Source organism: Ochotona princeps, chromosome 22 (genome assembly GCF_030435755.1).
Source record: "Ochotona princeps isolate mOchPri1 chromosome 22, mOchPri1.hap1, whole genome shotgun sequence".
Lineage (NCBI taxonomy): Eukaryota > Metazoa > Chordata > Mammalia > Lagomorpha > Ochotonidae > Ochotona > Ochotona princeps.
The window spans coordinates 15014459-15035141 of NC_080853.1; the positions used below are offsets into that span (position 1 = coordinate 15014459).

The window sequence follows — 20683 nt, forward strand, 5'->3', positions numbered from 1 at the left end:
TTCACTGACTCACTCCCCAAATGTCAGGAGCTAGGAGTTTCCTTCACACATGGGGACAGTGTCCCAAGGACTTGGGCCCCTGTAACCCACACTTTCAATAATAATAATATACTGGAAGAAGATTTCAATATTATTTCTCTAATAATCTGTAGATTTCGGGGCCGGTGGCGTGGCCTAGCAGCTAAAGTCCTCGCCTTGAAAGCCCCGGGATCCCATATGGGCGCCGGTTCTAATCCCGGCAGCTCCACTTCCCATCCAGCTCCCTGCTTGTGGCCTGGGAAAGCAGGAGAGGACGGCCCAAGGCTCTGGGACCCTGCACCCGCGTGGGAGACCCGGAAGAGGTTCCTGGTTCCCGGCTTCGGATCGGCGCGCACCGCCCCGTTGCGGCTCACTTGGGGAGTGAATCATCAGATGGAAGATCTTCCTCTCTGTCTCTCCTCCTCTCTGTATATCTGGCTTTCCAATAATAATAAAATCTTTATAAAAAAAAATAATAATCTGTAGATTTCATTTATATGTGTCACATGAGTCCCATATACCCAGGAAAATTTGGGGCTTACATGTTGTCAAAGCAGTGTTCCTGGGAGCAAGCTCCTGACTCCAGCATCCTGTGGGTGGGGACTGTAGAAGGGAACTTCCATGGATCAGGTCAGTGGGCTCCTGCCGCCCACCTGGGACACCTTAGCTGAGCTGCTGGCTCCCGGCCAGCCTAACTGCAGCCTTTGCAGGCTGCTGGGGATGGAATCAGTGGTTTGAGCTATGTCTCTTTTTCTCTCTGTTTCTCAACATAAGTAAATACATGGAAGCACACACACAAAATAAAACAATCACCAGTTCCCTCAGACAGCATTCTGAATTCTCAATCGTTGTTGAGCAAACTGTCCTGAAGCTCACACTGTAACCTACAGTAGTACAGAACTTCACTTACTTGTATGCAGGTAAGATGTCCACAAATTGTAACAAACAATCCCTGTTATTTTCATAAAAAGTTATGTCAGCTGAATTTTAACTTACGAACATATTTACTGCTAACAGTTCAAGAAAGTTACCTTCAGCGCTTCTAAGGACAAAAATCCAAAGTGTGAGAGGAAAAGGCGGGCTGTTTGGAACTCTTGGGCGGGAGGGGGAGGCTTGCAATCCGTAATGGGGTCAGGGAAACTCCTCTTCTGCAATTCCTCCTCACTCTGTTGCTCAAGGTGTATTTCATAAGCAATCTGCTGGGCCATGCCACTCCTCAATTTTTCATGTTTTTCTTCTAACTAAAATAAACCAAATGTTTCAATTTTTGGAATTATCATAGAGTCAATCTTAAGATAAAAATGAAACTACAAGCTACAAAGCAGATGACAATAATTTTCAGTAAGCACTATTTCAGTTTAATATAGACCATGTAATTAAGCACACGTTTCAAAGTTACAATAGCTAGTCCCCTCCCAACCCAAATATCTCCTTAGCACCTCAACAAGCACTCACACTTCATTTCCTTGCTGTAAATGTGCTGGCAGAGATGTCACTCTCCTTCTCATGGCCAGATTTCTGTCGGCACCCCACAGCACCCCAGCATGTTTTCAGATCCTTATCCATATGGATTACTTCACTATACCTTTGGAAAATTTCCCACAACCTTCCACTTCAATCAACCCTGGTTTAAAAATCCCATCCCTTGGCAAATGATGGTTTTGACTCAGTTCTATGACCACCTCAATCTTCATGACCCTTGTCATCCCCAAGCACATCTTTAACCCTCGGATATGGGCAGCTTCAAGGGCTATCATTCTAAAATTCCCTCTCCATCCTTCTATAGCCGCCCACACATTCACTTTTCGAGCCTCTGCTTTATGACTGGAGACACTCAATCCATCCCCAGTGTCCCCATGTCATTAACATCATTCTAGCTTTATCTGTCTCTCAACTACGTCTAAACCTTAATTGAACCATATCCTTCCAAACTCCCACCTCATCAATCTCCACATGATTTAAATTCTTGATTTCTAAGACTCCAAGAAATTTTGAAGAAAGTTAGCAGAATGGGCTACATACTTCAATATAGATGATGCTACCTAACCTCAGTTGTACTACTGAGAATTTTTTTTAAAACTTGGAAAAAAAAATTTCTCTAGTTTACTTGAAAGTTCACAGAGTTACAGAGATGGGGCAGGCAAGAGTCAAATCGAGATCTTCAATCTGCTGGTTCACTCTCCAAATGGCTGCAAAGGCTGGAGCTGAGTCGACACAAAGTCAGGAGCCAGGAGCTTCTGGGTTTCTCATATGGGTGCAGGGTCCCAAGGCTGGGACTCAAGTGGAGTGGCTGGGATTCAAACCAGTGCCCACATGGGATGTCAATCCCACAGGCAGAAGATCAGCCATTTAATCCATTTATCTAAACTAATAAAAAAAATGTTCCCTTTCCAATCATAAGCCCACGTGGGCGTGCATCCCTCCCAACTATATAAACAGTATTAAAAAAAATAAATAAAAATTTTAAATTAAAAAAATGCTCCCCATCTTACCAAACCTTACTGCTAATGTCCATTTTTCTATAAATGCCAGCAATTATGTTTTTGCCATTGAAACTCAAAGTTTAAAATTCTTTGGCTCTTTCATTCCTTTACCAGTCCGAGACTGCTTGGATTTACCTTCACAACACATGATACCCTAAACGTCCACTATCAGTGACGCTGTCACGCCTTTTTCCTACTTGGAACTGTCATAATATCTGAACTATTTAGTTATTATTTATTCATAATATCTGAATGTATGCACTCCATCCTCCAAATATCCTCCAGTACCAGGGTCAGCTCATGATGAAGCTACCAGGAAACAGCTCAGCCAGCGAGTGACACCTCACTCTAGGAGACAGTCAGTACCTTTCAGTAAGTGCCAATTTATATCCACTCATTACATGGGAATCCCCTGGATAACAGACTCAAGTCATTTTTTGACTGTCCTTCCATTACAATATAGGCAATGATTTGATCATACAAACAGTTGAAAATTCCTTATAGTAAACCCCCTTAACAGCTCAAAAATTTTATCTTACTTCTTCGGTGACAATTTCATGCAAATCCGGAATGCTGAGATCTGCTTTCACAAAAGGAATCTTGTCCACCTCTTCAGGAAATGGTCGATGTTTCACGGTATACTTAAGACCAACATCATTTTTAGGGATTGGGCGAGGCTCAGGCACAAAAAGCTATGAAAATAAAAGAAGAAACTTCATCATATATGATCCAACACTCACCTGTAACGACATGGATTTCTCTGGCCTCTTAGATGGGAGTTTCCTCTTCTTCTTTTTAATAAAGATTTATTTTTACTTTTATTAGAAAGACAGATTTACACAGAGGAGGTGAGACAGAGAAGAAGATCTTTCACCCACTGGTTCACTTTCCAAGCGGCCACAATGGCTAGAGCTGAGCAGATCTGAAGCCAGAAGCTTCTTCCACATCTACCATGTGGGTGCAGGGTCCCAAAGCTTTGGGCTGTCCTGTCCTTGACTGTTTTCCCAGAGCACAAGCAGGGAGCTGGGTGGGAAACAGAGCAGTCGGGACACAAACCAGCACCCATATAGGATCTTGGTACATGCAAGAAGAGGATTCAGCCACTAGACTATCACGCCGGACCCAAATGCCAATGTCTACTTAGGGTAACAAGCCACAAAAACTCATTAACATTCTGATGATGCTTCAGCTAAGAGTACGGGTGAGGAGCCTGTACTGGGGCCAGCGCAATGGCTCAACAGCTGACCCTTCATCTTCAAGCGCCGGGATCCCATATGGGTGCTGGTTTATGTGCTGGCTGCTCCACTTATTTTGCTAAGAATGTTCACCAACTCGTTATAGTTCTCAAGACTGATAAATGGGCTGAGAACATCTACTGCTCCAGAATAGAAACTCCTACATTCAGTGGTAAGTCAATATATAAGGCATTTCAGAACTTTGAGACTCAGTTCCCCGTCCCTACTAGGAAGTACAATTTTTTGTTCTTTAAGATTAGTGGCTTACAGAGCTGCTGGCACAATGTAGTCTACATAGTGCCAAGAAAAACAGTGTAGTCTTCACTGGTTGATAAACACATCTCATCTAATAGAAACATGGGTATGTTAAATGATTTTACGCATATGCTCTAATTTTGTAGATTTCTATTAAAGTGGTGAAATTTTATGAGACTGTATTGTAAAGTAATTCTTAGCAATATGAGTAAGGTTTACAATGTAACAGGTGATAGCAGCAATAAGCATTTACTCATTCTATTGATGGGTTATTATGTGTGGGAAAAAAAAAGAGTGGAAGGAAATTCACTAAAACATTGTGAGCAGCTAGTTCCTGCCAGAGGGCGAGTGCAGGTGGGAAATGCTTTCATCATCTGAATTTACCAACTTCCTCTGCTGAGCAAGTATTAGTACATAATCACAAAGATCATAAGGAAAATAAACAAATGTCATATGGAAAAACAAATACACAAGGAGAGCTGCCACCTCAAAAGATTTCATTAAATCATACAAGCATATTAAAACTATCAACTACACAGAAATAAATCCTATTAAACAATTTACAACTAAATCCTGTTACTAGAAACATCAAGGGTCTGGCCAAGACATTTTTAATATATGATGTGTATCTGACTTTGGTTATATTTAAAATTGGGGTCACTGTTCAGAACAGTAGTCTTTATTCCCAAGTAAGAATGTCAGAATCAGCAGGAATGCTTTTTGAAAAAACATCTGCTTTGAAGATCCCTTCAAAGAGCTAATTTAGTAGATGTGGAATTTTATATGCCTAAGACGATTCTGACGTGAACCCACTGAAAGAACTGGCAAGGGTTCAAAAATACTCTGATTTTTGCTGGAGAGTGACTTAGCCTTCACATCACAGCACAGCACCATCCCCCATCCCGTCACTTCCCTGGAACTTGGGATGCATACCTTCTGGTTTGCTTTTGCTCCTCTTGGTAAAAGGCAAAGCTGTTGCGCCCAAGCAAGTCTTCCAGACATTCCCCGGACCAGCACAGTGACAGAAGGGAAAAAGTCATCTAAAATAAAATGTTTGTGCAAAGTTTTTATTTCAGATATTAGCTATTAAGATGAGCCTGTTCTCTACCGCAGAACCCTCCTAGCCAGAGCCCTCTCACAGCATCCTCTACACTGACATCTTTTATGTGCCACTGCTGTGGTTTCTGACATATCCACGGGCCATATGTATTGTTGTTTTTATTTATATTAATCACTTTTTATTTTGAACAACATTATTTTAAAAGATGAATGTGAGACTACTTTGAATGGAAAACCATGAATTTTGGTGTGCTAATTACGTGTTTTTTAGACACAGGTTTAAAAACATAATGCTGCCCAATTCACATTATCTCACATACCTCTCGGGGGGTGTAGTCAGACACCTGCGGGATGGTTCTTAACACTCAATGACAGGAACCACCTAAATTCTAAATGCACTTCTTGAATGACCCCCGGCGCTTCTTTCTGTTGCATCCTTTTGTCTCAAGTGTGGGCATAAAACTTGTACAAACTTTTCTCTCCTCCCTCTTATTTCTTCTGTTATTGACTATTATAACAAAGTATCAAAATAACCTTATAAAATAAGTCTATAAAATTCCAACTGTTCATACATTTGGTAGACTTCCTATGCAATGAGATTACTGAAATGAGAGTAGAACAGTCTTAAAGTACTTGGGAAAAGACGAGGAAGCCCAAGGGAGACACTGCGATTTTGCAGATTCCTGAGCAGGTGGCTTGGGAGTATCAGGATGGAGGAATTGTGAATAATAGGACTAGGCCAGAGAAAACCAAGAGAGCCTAGGTCTGGGGCAGAGGAAGAGGAACCTGCAGAAAAAAACCTCAGATCAGCACTTCTGGAGCGGGGAAGTAAAAAAAGGCCTCAATTTATTTTATATTAAAGCCACTGTACTTCATCACAAGACAGAATCCACATTGTATTCATATGTCCTAAACCATAGGACAACATCTCTTATTTCAGACTTGGCAGCATCTGACTGACACTCAACATTTGCACAGGACTATTAAGACTGTTCACCTTTGCACAGGCAAGAAGGCAGGTTTGTAATTATTGAGAAAATTCTAACACTGCAGGACAATAACTTAAAGGAATAATATGGGCTTAGAAAATCAGGGTTCCATTCTTGGTCATATCATGTTCTTAAGTTCTCCTGGAAAGGTAACATACTCTTAGTCTCAGTTTTTTAAATAAAAATAAGGGAATTGTGTAGCAAGTGGTTTCCTGGATTTCTTAAGGCTCAAAGATTCCATAACCTTTCCTTTCCTTCACCTTTTTCAGCAGTATAGGCCTCTGCGAGAATATGCTCTTTATATATTACCTGGTGCCAATTATCATCACAAAATGTGCTCGGAATAATTTCGGTTGTAATGGTAATCACATACCTTGAGATATTTTATAACTGGGGGAGGAAAGGAAGGGAAACAGTACACACTGTTATTGGAAAAAAATCACTGAAGGGCTTTCAGTAGGTCAGGTGTGTGTTTCAGAATGAACACTGCAGTGGCAGCAAATAATCTAGGGAAAGGTTAAAAAAAACACTTGGGAATTGGCAGAACAGGAATGGAGAAGATGGAGTCAGAGCAGGTGGGAAACAACTGCAAAAACTCTAGGTAAGAAATTATCAGACCGTGCACCTGGATGTACTAGGGGAATTACAGTGGAAAGATTCAAGTCACCAGGCAGGTAGAAACTGGAACATTTGTATGAAAGAATAACAGGAAGGAGCAGGCAAAGAGGACTTCAGATTGCTAGCCTGTGTTTGTGGTACCAATAAATGAAACAGAACAATGAGAGGCTGGGGGCAGGGGAGACAGCGACAAGATTCCAAGTTCAAGAGAGAAGAAAGGACAATGATTTTTATGCACTGTAAACAAAAAACTCACTAAGAAATTTTATTTTAGAAAACTAAAAAGCCATTTCATTCTATTTCAAATATACATCAAGATAAAAAGAATGCACTTACTATATAATTTTATTTTCTGATTTGCTATTTTTCAAGGGCAATTACCCAACAACCAGAAGTCTTTTTTTGTCCAAAGTATAATTACTTAGGATTCAGAGCGTTCCTTCCCTGATGCTGGCCACAGCTTGACAGTAATGAAGAACCCACTGATTCAGCAGGAGAGCAGGCTCCTGGTGCTGACACTTACTCTGCTCATTTCCAAGAGGTTGCTCCAGCATTGCCAAGATGACACTGTTATCCAAGACAAAGTACCGGAAACTATGCTTGTTTATGGTTGGCAGCCTGGAGTACTTAATCAGAGTGGTCTCATTCACCAGACTACAAGGAGAGGCAGGCCCACTGGGTGAAGGAAAAGCGCCAAGCAACTGCATGATACTATAGAGAATGAAAAAGATAACAGTTAATTTCTAGAGCAAAATCTCAGGTTCACCTCATGCATCAGTGTGTACTTTTGCAACTCTGCACTTTAACTGACCAAAGTGTGCTAACTCAGTACAGGCTGGGTTTACTCCCTGTGGGGAATGGCATGGGCATGCGGACTCTCCCAGCCTGGACTGCAAGGATCTATTCAGTCAGATGCAGGGAGAAGGTGGCCGCAGCTTTCAGCTGAGTCCCTCTCCAAGACTTGTACTTGGCCAACGAGAACCATCTGAACAAGAAAGACGCCCGCCCACATCCAACCAAGAGTTGCTGCAGGAGCAGAAAGTCTCAGGCTAAGAGAGCTCTGAAGAGTCAAGCCAGTTCCAAAGCACATTGCTGCAATCACATTACAGTTTAGCTCCTCACTTCCCCCACTAGGAATGATACTGAAGGCATTTTCCCATAAATTCGCAAGAAAATTTCTCTCCTGCACTTAAGGAACCTAACAAACTATGTTTCCAAATCATGAAGCCCCTAATCATAGAGTCAAAAGCCTGCCTCAGATTTTAGGATTATGCTAAGTAAAGCATTCTAGACTCAGAAGAGGGCTCAAAACCTCATGTTTTCAGATGAGGAAATCCAGATTTAAAAGAAATAGAATTGCAGACACCTGAAACGAGGCCCTGCTGCCTTCTTGCTGTGTAGCCATGAGTAGATACTATCTCCACTTCACAGATTAGGAACTTACTAATACTTAGATCATACAGAACTGTAGTAATTATAAAGTGAAAATACATATGAAATGTTTTCTCAACTGAAATTCCACTGGTCACACCAGAATATCAAGAACGTTTATTTCTATATAAATGTCTGCATACAGACATGGCTTGAATGTGTCCCCCGATGTACTAAATAAAAGCCTAACTCCTGGGGCAGTAGTGTTAAGAGTGGGTCCTTCAGGAAGTGATTAGGTCATAAGGATTCTGCTCTCATCAATGGATTAATGCGGATCCTGGCAGAGGGTCCTGACAAAAGGATGGTGGGTTCAACTGATTTCCCATTCTCTCGTTCTCTGGCCACGTGATGGAGAGTCTTCACCATTCTTCCACACTGTGATGTAACAGGAGGACCTTCACCAAATACGGCCCTTTGATTTTGGACTTCCCGTCTTCAGACCCAAACAATTATCTTCTGCTTATCAACTATCCAGTCTATGGAATTATAGTGGCACAAAACAGACTACACACTGAAGCAGCATTCACTATGCATCAGGCGCTGTTTTGCACACCTGACATAGATATTACTTCATGTAGTCTCACTATAACACTATCCAAAAGCTATCATTATTATTCAATTTTATAATGAAGAGGCTGAAGAGAAAAAGCATCCTGAGAGTTTATCTTGTGGTTTTATTGTCACTTGGCCCTTCAATTGTGTTTCATTTAGAAAACTATTCCACAACAACACTTTTATCAGCTCAATTCTCTGCTTGCTCGACTTCGCTCCTTTTTTTAATTTAAGGCGTCTGCTAAACATCTGTATAATGGAAGGCAAACTAACTCAATATTTTCCTTTTAGTTTCTCTCCTTACAGAGAAATTACCACCTAGAAATTCAAGTACCAAGGGAATCTGATGATGAGTTCCAATGTTTCATGATTTGTGGGAAACTGAAGAAATAAACTGCTGGATCAATTAGCAAGAAATGTGACTCTGGACTTGCAAAATGGGATAGAGACAGATGTGACAGGTCATATGGACCAAGTGAGCTCGTCATGTTCCTTCAAGACTCTAGAATATTACCCAGTAAGTTGCTGCTAAGGGAATGGGTCACTAGCATCAAATCATACCAGCCTAACCACACCAATGCTTATCAATGGTGTCTAGACTGGAAAGGCAAATCACTATCTCTGAAACAGTGTATATTGCACCCAAACAGCTCTAAGACGAGAAAGACGACAAGTTAACACGTGAAGAACACTCCAAGATTTTAGCTGACAATAAATTGTTCGGTTTTCAAAATCCCAATGCTGCATCCCAATGTATTTTAAGGAAGTATTGTATTCCACAGAGTTTAAAGGTCATTAGCCCACATTTAGAATAATATACTTTGTAAACTCCCTTGAGGTACATACTCAAATTAATAGCAGTTGAGAATCATCAGTGTGTAAAAGGTACTTTAATCCTCACTATATGAGAAATATCTGAAGTCAGTAACAGTAACAAATCAGAACATGAACTGTCTGCAGACATCACTGCTACCTGGACGAAAGAACATTACTATCAAAATCCTGAATTAGAAACAACGCAACACATAAAAATGGAAGACATTTCTATTCAATATAAAAAATCAAGTTATTTTTATCTAAAAGATTTATTTACTTATTTATTTTTGAAAATCAGATTTACAGAGAGAAGGAGAGACAAAGAGATCTTCCACCCACTGGTTCACTTCCCAAGTGGCCACAATGGTTGGAAGGAAGCCGATCTGAAGCCAGGAGCTTCTTCCATGTCTACCATGCAGGCACAGAGTTCCAAAGCATTGGGTCATCCTCGACTGCTTTCCCAGGCCACAAGCAGGGCTGCCAGGGTTAGAACCAGCGCCCATATGGGATCCCAGTGCATTCAAGGCAAGGACTTTGACCACTATGCGATCGTGCCGGGCCCCCTATAAAAATAAATAAATCTTAAAAAAACAAAAGCAAGCAACAAAAGAAAACTTAGTGTGTTGGGCCTGGCATGATAGCCTAGTGGTTAAAGTGCTTGCCTTATGTGTGCCACTGGGATCCCCTATGGGCACCGGTTTGTGTCCGAGCTGTTCTACTCCCCATCCAGCTCCCTGCTTGTGACCTGGGAAAGCAGTCGAGGACAGCCCAAAGCCTTGAGACCCTGCACCTGTGTGGGAGACTCAGAAGAAGTTCCTGGCTTCAGATTGGTTCAGCTCCAGCGGTTGTGGCCGCTTGGAGAGTGAACCATCAGAGGGAAGAGCTTCCTCACTGTCTCTCCTCTCTATCTGCCTTTCCAATAAATTTAATTAACAAATCTTAAAAAAAAAAAAAAAGACTTATTTATTTTTATTGGAAAGACAGATATAGAGAGTGAAAGAGAGACAGAAAGATCTTCCCTCTGTTGGTTCACTCCCCAAGTAGGCGTAACAGCCAGAACTGAGCTGATCCAAAGCCAGGAGCCAGAGCTTGCTCCAGGTCTCTCACATGGGTGCAGGGTTCCAAGGTCTTGGGCCACCGCCCACTATTTTCCCAGGCTGTAAGCAGGAACGTAAGCAGAGCAGCCAGGATTCAAACTGGCACACATACAGGATTCCAGGCACACAAGGCGAGGACTTTAGCCACTAAGCCACTGCGCCAAGTGTAAAACATCAAGTTTTAACAACTAAAATGAAATAGGGAGGGTCTGGTATTGTGGTGCAGTGGGCAAAGCTGCTTTCTGAGATGCTGGTGTCCAGTTAGGTGCCAGCTGGAGTACTGGTTATTATCCCTTTTGCAGTCCAGCTCCCTGTTAGTATAAGTAGGAGAGCAGTGCAGTGGAGAATGAGCCAAGTGCTTGGGTTCCTGCTACTCTGGTGGAGGGAGCTCCTGGCTTCTGGTCTCAGACTGGCCCAGCTTCAGACGCTGCGGCCATCTGGGGAGTGAACAAGCAGAAGGAAGATCTATCTCTATGTCTCTCTCTTTGTAACTGTGTTTGAAAAAATAAATCCTGAAGGAAGGAGATAGAGAAATAAGCAAGCAAGCAAGCACGCAAGTAAGCAAGTGGATGTTGGCCTTGTGATTGAGATGTCTGTATCTTCCTGGTGTGCCCAGGACTGACTTCTGTCTCTGTCTCCTGACTAGCTTCCTGGCAATGCAGACCCTAGAAGGGAGTAGTGATGGTGCAAGGAACTAGATTTCTAACCATGTGGAAGAACTAGATGGTATTCTTGGTTCCCAGCTTTGGCCTCAGACTAACTCTGGCTATTGTGGGCATTTCAGAAGTGAACCAGCAACTGTGAACTCTATATGTCCCCCTGCCTCTGTCTATCAAATTAATCAATAAAATTTTTTAAAAAAAGAACAGGTTTGGGCCCAGCGGCATGGCCTAGCAGCTAAAGTCCTCGCCCTGAACGCACCAGGATCCCATATGGGCACCAGTTCTAATCCTGGCAGCTCTACTTCCCACCCAGCTCCCTGCCTGTGGCCTGGGAAGGCAGTCGAGGACGGCCCAAAGCCTTGGAACCCTGCACCCGGCTCCTGGCTTCGGATTGGGGCAGCACCCGTTGTTGCGGTCACTTGGGGCATGAATCATCGGATGGAAGATCTTCTCTGTCTCTCCTCCTCTCTGTATATCTGCCTTCCCAATAAAAATAGATAAATCTTAAAAAAAAAAAAAAGGTTTGGGCCTGGCATGATAACCTAGTGGCCAAATCCTCACCTTGCATGTGCTGGGATCCCAAACAGGTGCCGGTTCATGTCCCAGCTGTTTCACTTCCTATCAAGCTCCCTGCTTGTGATCTGGGAAAGCAGTAGAAGACGGCCTAATGCCTTGGGATCCTGCACCTGTGTGGGAGATCCGGAAGAGCTCCTGGCTCCTGGCTCTGAATAGGCTCAGTTCTGGCCATTGTAGCCACTTGGGCAGTGAGCCAGGGGATAGAAGATCTTTCTCTCTGTTATCTCCTTCTCTCTATAAATCTGCCTTCCCAATAAAAAAAATAAGTCTTGATAAATAAGTCTTAAAAAAAAAGAAAACAAACAGTTTTTCCTTTTTGCTAAAACCAGAACCAGCATGTTCCAATAATCCACCATGATGAACACAAAGGGGAAGAGGAGAGACCCTCAGCACATGTTCTCCAGCTTAGGGAACATGGAACTATTCCTCTGGGCAGCCACATGTTCATGAATAGTAAAGGCCATGCTGCAGACATGAGGGAATGGGCGCTCTTCAAAACAGAATGACCCATAAATGTCAATCATGGCCAAAAATGAAAGACTCTACAGTGTTAACCAGCATGCTGGAGGTTAACAAGATTCTCGATAAACTTAATGGACACAATGAGCATATTAAGCACTCTAAGAACTGAGACAGCTTCCTGAAACAAGTGAAGGAAAGAAAATGACCAGAAAAGAGAAGGAAGTCCAAGAGAAAGTGACCTGGGTTCAACTGAAGTGCTGGCCTGCTGCACGCAGAGAAGCCCACGGAAAGGAGTCTGAGCTGTTAGAACCCATGCTAAGGCAAGAAGAGATGAAGGAAATACTTTATAAAAATAATGTCTATTAGATGACATTAGTGATTTCATTTGAGGAATGACAGAGAAAGGAATCAGAGAAAAATACAAGGTTCTGTGTTCCTATAACAGGAAAACAGTAGCAATGCTGACACAAAGTGCAAGACGACAGAAAGAACTCATTTCAGACATGTTTCATGATGACAATACCTTCAGGGCACCCTTTAAGACTGGGAACTAGAAACACTGCCATATGGAGCTGTTATTTGGGACAAGCATTCCACGGCTCTCCAGCCAGTCTGTGCACATACGTAATGACCTCACTCCAATCATACTCTGATAGGAATACCCTGCTAAGGTTAGGAAGGTCAAAACTTATTTTCGCAAAATCAAGAATTCCCGGTGAGAAATGTACTTCTGTTTTTCTTCACATCCTTCAAAGCACACATCATCATGTCCAGGTTCTATCACTTTTAAGGCTGTCCCAGTCCAAAGGGTCTTTTTTTTTCATTTGTTTTCTTTTCTAGGTTTTAACCACGTCCCCACAAAGTCACTGAAAACCCAGCAGTGGCAAGATGAGAGGACTAAACTACACAAGCCTCCCAAAAATTTGCTGAATGACCTAAAGCCACAAGGGAAGGAAATCAACTCAACATTACTGTGCATGACCCAAGCAAACAACAGCCCATATTTAAAATGTTGGGATCCCGGTAAGGGCTCACGAATACACAAATCTTCAAAAGCTCTTGTGTGCCAATTTACTAAGACCAGACAAGCTAGGCTAGACTTGGCAGTTCTCCTTCTTGCTCTTGTATATTTCTGAATCTTGACCTCACCGTCTAGAAGCTTCATCCTTCCGTCTGTTGTGGGAGTCCACACAACCTTCTCTACTTAAAACTGCCTTCCGTCCCTCTTTCCACTCCGCTCCCTTTCTTTTCTTTTCTTCTTCTTCTTCTTTTTTGTTAATTGGGAAGTCGGATATACAGAGGAGAGACAGAGAGGAAGATCTTCCATCCGATGATTCACTCCCCAAGCGGCTGTAATGGCTAGAGCTGAGCTAATCCGAAGCCAGGAGCCAGGAACCTCTTCCGGGTCTCCCACGCAGGTGCAGGGTCCCAAGGCCTTGGGCCGTCCTCAACTGCTTTCCCAGGCCACAAGCAGAGAGCTGGATGGGAAGCAGGGCTGCTGGAATTAGAACCGGCGCCCATATGGGATCCCAGCACATTCAAGGCAAGGACTTAACTAACCACTATGCTATCACACCGGGCCCTCTGCTCCCTTTCTAACCACATCAACTTTCTCAGTGTTTTCTGCTGCTCTTCCAAATACCAATCTGTCTCCAAACCTTCACTCCCAGGACACTTTCATGCCTTCTTAGCCACCTGGTAACACGGCTTTACAGACAAACTTCACCAACCTCTCAGATTCATCCGGGATCTGCTACCCTAGGAATGTCAATTTAATTTTCCTAATACTCACTTTCTCCTTTCAACTCCCTTGCACTTTATTTGTACCTGTTCTCTTGCTTGTAGTTAATTTTCCACCTAAAATTTTAGCTATCTGTATTCAAATTTTATGTGCCCTACTGAACAAGACAGTGGTGGGCTATGGCTAAATCCAATTTATTTTTATAATTATACCATGTGTGTTCAAGGAGTTCACAAGTCTTGAACCTATAAATGCAATATAAATTAGTGTGGCAAAGAAGAGAGTTCCTGGGGCTATCACCACAGAAAGATCATGGCCATCTCTGGAGTAAGATTCTCCAAGAACCTTTCCCGCTCTAACACAACCAGTACAGAAAAAACAAGGACCTATTCTCTCAGCTCCAATTTTCTGATCTCTTTCGGTTTAAAATATAGGTTAGGAAACAAACAAAAAAGTATCACCATTTTATTTCTGAAGAAAATTTTATCTTCAAGAGGCTAGTAAGTTAATTCTGAACAATCCAGGGGAAGACAGGACAGCAAAGATGGCTAAACATGACCCGGTGCAGTAACTTCCTTACCATGTCAAGGTGGCTTCGGCAGCGTCCTTGACCCTCATCGAGGCAGGGTTTGGCTCTTTATCACCTTTGTACTTGACCTCTTGTTCACTGGTCTTAGATTTACTACCTGAGATGCCCAGTTCCACAATCTCTAGAACTTCTTTCAAGCAGTCCTAGAAGCACAAAAAAGGCAGACAAATTTTTACAATACACCTTTCTCAATCAGATGACAAGGAATTCATCAAAATATTAATAATAGCCGTACATTGGTGATAAGACTCTAGTTTCTAATTGAAAAAAATGTATGTATTAATTTCATAGCAATATAATGAACTTTACAGCCCCCTCCAAGTGTTACATTTAGTCTTGTAACAATTCTTGCAAAAAATTATCATGAAATAACTGTACCAGTAATTCAAGTTAAATATGGAAGTGTTAAAATGCTTAAGACATATTAGGCTGTCCAATGGAAAGCCTACCAGTATGTCACATTTTTAAGCAAGTTCTAATATCATAATTGTAGAAACCATAATAAAAATGACTGGGATTTAATGAACATTGCTTTAAAAACTATATTCTGCTTCCTATGAATAGCTAAAGATTCTGGTATTTTTAAAATTTACATTCTGAGTTCTTCATAATATTGCTTTATAAAACACAGGGAAGGCAGATTAGACAGCTATGTCCACTAGAAAATGAAGAAATAAAGCTCTTATTTAGAAGCAACCTTTATAGACAAGCTATGATTTGCAGTCTGATAAACAACTGACCTTGGTTAGGTGACTGGTGACCAATTTCCTACTATCTCAAGGATATCACTAGCTCAAGGAAGAAAGTTTTCATAATCAATTAGTCAAGACTGACTGAAAGAAACTTCTCTTAGAAGGACTTCTCTATGGGTTAGTTTGTAACCAAGTATAATCATGATAAAATGAGTGTTTAAATTGTATTCTCATGAACAACTGTTTTACTGAAATCTAAAAAGCATATTCAGTTTAAAGTATGCAAACTAGTATTTTAATTTCAATCTTCTCCTTTAAAAGGCATTTTTCCCAATATAACTTTTTCTCTCTACCTAATGTCTTAAAATTAAACTCACCTTTTCATCAAGCATGTCAGGGTGTTCTGTCAGCCAGACACAGAGACACTGAAAAGCTGCCACTATCATGGAGTGAAGATCCCGGGAGTGAAGAGGAGCTGGCCGACTGCACTGGTACACAATGTAGCTACACACGGAACTGATGGCTCGCTTCCGGTCTCCTGAGTCAACCATCACTTTCACCTGAAAAGTCAACCATCACTTTCACTTTTCTCTAATATAAGGAAATCATCATGCAAATTTTAACTTTAATAACCCGTTCCACACTGGTTTTGTTGGCTGCATCCCATGTGTTTTGATGTTATTGATTTCATTCCTATTTCTTCCAAATACTTTTTCTCTTGTCAAATTCATCACTGGTTCATGGATTACACAGTGCATCATTTTACCTAAGAGACTTTTGAGTTTTCTTTTTGTCACTCATGCATTGGTTATTCAGTGGCACACTTTTTTCTTTTTGACTTCATGGTGCTGTAGTTTTGTTGTTGTGCTAATTCACACCAGTTTTTGACCTTATTTCATGGCTTCTCATTTATGAGAAGGTATAGTGCTGGAGTAATACAGACTACCATATCCAGATGTGGGGACACAATGCAATATGCATCCCTACTTCCAAACCAAAGATGTACCCCCCAATGAAACAATTGGACATATCTGGACAATGGGATGCTGGACTGTCTGACATTGTCTGTACCAGCAATGTTGGGGCACACTTAAATTACAGACTGATGGAACCATGACTCCTTATAAAGGACTGTATTATTGTAGCAAGGTAGGGAAAATCTGTTGGTGGGGGTGGGATTTTTGGGGGGAGAATCCCAGTGTCTATGGAATTGTACCATAAAATTTAAAAATCGAAAATAAAAATTTAACAAAAAAATTAATTTTGTTGTGTTGGGAATTTTGTGTTGCTGTCATCTGTCTATTTAAAAAACTGTATTAAGCATCTTTGCAAAACAACACCTAGTCTACATATTCAGATGTCAAGAAATTCTATTACATAGTGGTGATTGCCAGAGCAAGGCAAACAACTTCAGCTTCCTAAACTTCTATCCTGAGATTGGGTGATTGACAGCATTCTCACTTCTGAGGCTCACAACAGATACATGGTCAAGCAGGGACCATATAAGATCAACCATATGACTTGGTTTCAGTATAGCATAATCTTTAGTTTGATGTTCAGTATACTCTATCTGAGAACCACACGGCTGATGGTGGTATCAACACAGTAGCTCGTGGGCTGCTTGCTGGGGATCACCAGACCACTGAAAAAGTTCGCGGATTTCATTTTGTCCTGATTTTTCCTGACACCATAGACTCTGCCTTAAAAATTCAGCACATGCAGGCAGCTCAGCCAGTGCTGCCCTGTGACCTTTCCCCCTGCAGGAGACCTCTGGTGGATAACCGACTGATTCCCCAGAAACCGGGCAGCAATGAGTATATGAGAGCATCTCCACAGGCCCACCAGGTGGGAGGTAGGCCAGTATCCAGGACCTTGGGGTCCTCACTCTGCAGAACTGACCCTGAACCCTCCAAATTGTGTAGTGAGGGAGGAAAGGAGAGTACCCAGAAAGTCTTCAACTTCATGTTGGACCTGATTTTTATCTTTCTATTTATTTTTTTAGAGATTTATTTATTTTTATTGGAAATGCAGATACACAGAGAGGAGGAGAGACAGAAAGGAAGATCTGTTCGTTGATTCACTGCCCAAGCGACTGCAATGGCCGGAGCCGAGCTGATCTGAAGCCAGGAGCTTCTTCCACGTCTCCCATGTGGGTGCAGAGTCCCAAGGCTTTAGGCCGTCCTCGACTGCTTTCCCAGGCCACAAGCAGGGAGCTGAACGGGAAGCGGGGCCACTGGGATTAGAACCAACGCCCATATGGGATCCTGGTGCGTGCAAGGCGAGGATTTTAGCCACTAGGCTACCGCACCGGGCCTTTTTTTTTTTTTTTTTTTAATTGGAAAGTCAGATTTACAGAGAGAAACAGAGACACAGAAAGGTCTTCTGTCCGAGGGATCATTCCCCAAATGGCTGCAACAGCTGAAGCCATGAGCTGAGAGCTTCTTCCGGGTCTCCCACAAAGGTGCAGGGTCCCAAGGCTTTGGACTGTCCTTGACTGGTTTCCCAGGCCACAAGCAGGGAGCTGGCGCAGCCTGGACACAAACCAGCACCAACATGTGATCCCAGTGCATGCAAAGGGAGAATATAGTCACCAGGCTATCATGCCGGGCCTGCCAAAACCAGGAGCTGAGAGCTTCATCCAGCTCTCCCACATAGCTGACAGAGACCCAGATATTTGAACCACCTTCTGTCTTTTCCAGGTCACTATCAGGCAGCTGAATTGGAAGCGAAGCAGCAGGTACACAAACTGGCACCTGTATAAGAAGGATATCAGTACTGCCAGTAGTGGTTAATGTACTGTACCACAACACTGAAACTGTCCTAAGAAATTTTTGTATAACCCAGAGTCAAAACATTTTCTGCTATTATTTTTATCTGGAACTTTAAGAGTTTGGGTTTTACATTTGGGTCTATCATTCATTTTGAATTAGTTTCTACACACAGTCTAATGTATACATCACATTTTTTGACCTTTAATAAAATGTACAGTCTGCTGTTTTAGCATCAGTAGTTGAAATGATAAGTCTTTCTCCTTTGATTTACCTTTGTCATATTCTCAAATACCAGACGACCACATACATGTGGTCTTTAACTTTCTATTTTAAATACTTCTCTATTTGTTCAACTTTATTCCAATTCCTACTGCTTCAGTCAGTCGTGAACTTCGGCAGCATTAGCTCTCAATTTGTTTGGCAGTTCTAGAGCAATACTGCATTTAGAAGTGCTACTAACATTGCATTAAAGGTTACAGGAAACAGTACCTTGTTCTCAAAAATGCAGTCCTGCCTAAGAACAGACATTTTCACTTTCTTTATCAGCAATTGTCCCTCACAAACCTCTGTGGATCTCAGAGGCTGGCTCCAAGCAGTTGTGAGAAAAGTCTAGGTGCTTTAGCCTGTTTGTCTCTCTTAGGTAAGTCACAGCCTATAACTGAGCATTCCCAAATCTGTTAAATGAGGTTTAGATAAACCACATCATCCCAGACAGTAAACATCTCATATACATGGATTATCTTTCTGTTCACATGGCAATACGGCACTGTATATATTTCGTCCTATTTGAGCCTCACAATATCAGTTACTAAACATAATTCTGCCAATTTTCCTAATTAAAAAAACACGTATTACCAAGTACGCAGAGAAATTAGAACCCTCATACACTGTTAGTGTAGAAGACAGCCTTGTAGCCCCTCAAAACATTAAGATTACCACAGGCGGGCATCATGGTGCAGTGGGTTAAGCTGCCACTTGGGATGCCCATATCCCACAGTGGAATGTTAGTTCAAGTCCTAGCCATTTCATCTTCTATATTCCAAATGTACCTGGGAAGACAAGTACTTGGATCCCTTGCCAATCACATGAGAGACCTGGATGGACTTCTTGACTCGTGACTTCAGTATGGACCAACTTGGCTGTTCTGGGCATTGGAGCACCAGCGGCTGGAAGCTCTTTTTCTCTGTCTCTCCTTCTCTCTGTATATCTGCCTTTCTAATAAAAATAAATAAATCATAAAAAAAAACCCAGCCAATATGAAAATGTCTTCTATGACTTGGCAGTAAAAATATCATTCATACTATTTTAAAGAAGTTCATTTTCTGAAATTTCACTCGAGGGCTCAATTTCGTAAACTTTGGATATAAGTCATGGGCAATCCTGCAATACCCATATTGAGGAGTTCAGGAGACACAGGAAAAGAGCCCTAGCTCAGGGCTACTGGGTTAAACTAACAGAACTATCTTCCTCACCTTTGCCAGGCCAGAGAGGAGTTCAAGAGCTGCTAGTGATATGCTCATGTCTTGCCGCCACTGAGAGTTGAGTCTTTGGGTGACGAGATGAATGCTGCGAATCAGGAGTCCGGCAGCTGAATCTGTATTAAGAGCTAGGATATAACCCCAATGCCACATCCCACAGGGAGGGAAAACAACTAGGCATTAGTAACAAGAAGCACAGCATTCCACCAGGCACAGACTACAGCAACCACAGTGAGCACGATGGGCACCCACACAGTGCTACGCTCCCCACCCCACTGGCCTGAGCACAAGCCCACTGAAGAGTGAGTGCACGGGCACACACCTGGACCAGAGTGCCTTCTAGCGCCTGGTCCTCATACTGTCACATGGAAAAACAGGCTTTGGCAGTTTCTGCATGATTATTGTAACAATGTCAACAAAATTTCTAAATTAAGATCTTGTAAAACTACATTATCAAAAATGGCTAAAAAGTTATTAATTATTGCCTTGGATGTTTACAGGTCAAACAATTAAAATCTAACAGCCTCCACAAAAGCTGGGAATTACCCTAAAGCATCTGTTGTAATTACTCAGAGGGTTTAAACCATCCAAAATCACATGCAATGCCTTTTCAGATATGTTTTCACATTTAAGTCTCCAAGACAACTTTAATACTTCTAATATTATGAATAACCAGGTACTGTGTTTTTAGTTGGCCTCTAATTCTATATTAAAAAATAATTACTACTTAACTTATAAATTAGGAGAAATTAGGACAAATTAAATTGAATTTAAAAAGGAAGCTTTAGGGACATTATACCTGTCGATCCTATCAGAAAGAGGGCAGTGACAACAGAAAAAGGAATGATCATTAAAGAGAGACATTCATGCGACACTAACACAAATCTGGATTTCTCAGTCAAAAATATTTTAAGACATTACAAGCAGAGCTCACTAACACAAGTTCAAAATGCTGAAACAAACAATAATCACTTCAAACATTTAATTAGAACACATGCAATAATGCAAAAGCTTCTTTAAAGTATTTTCAGAAAGCATGAAAAAACATCTAATCTATGGTGTGCCTAGATCCACATCCACACTGAATAAAGCAGTAATAAGTTGTTTATAAATGAGATATTTAAATGTACCAAGTAACCACAATGACTTGATATACCAA

General features: G+C 41.7%; 1 protein-coding gene across 4 annotated transcripts in view; it reads right to left on the reverse strand.

Moving 5' to 3' along the window:
• The window catches only part of RALGAPB (Ral GTPase activating protein non-catalytic subunit beta), an 83144-nt gene that overhangs the window by 14250 nt on the left and 48211 nt on the right, over nucleotides 1-20683 (reverse strand). For 3 of the 4 annotated variants that reach the window (XM_058679748.1, XM_058679749.1, XM_058679751.1), the window contains 7 exons: nucleotides 19519-19652; nucleotides 15653-15835; nucleotides 14575-14726; nucleotides 7181-7368; nucleotides 4925-5031; nucleotides 3041-3193; nucleotides 1050-1259 (listed from right to left, as the gene is read on the reverse strand). In XM_058679748.1, coding sequence (XP_058535731.1) covers nucleotides 1050-1259; nucleotides 3041-3193; nucleotides 4925-5031; nucleotides 7181-7368; nucleotides 14575-14726; nucleotides 15653-15835; nucleotides 19519-19652 — 1127 coding nt within the window. The remainder of the gene's footprint in view (nucleotides 1-1049; nucleotides 1260-3040; nucleotides 3194-4924; nucleotides 5032-7180; nucleotides 7369-14574; nucleotides 14727-15652; nucleotides 15836-19518; nucleotides 19653-20683) is intronic. The other variant, XM_012927191.2, reaches the window with a different exon arrangement.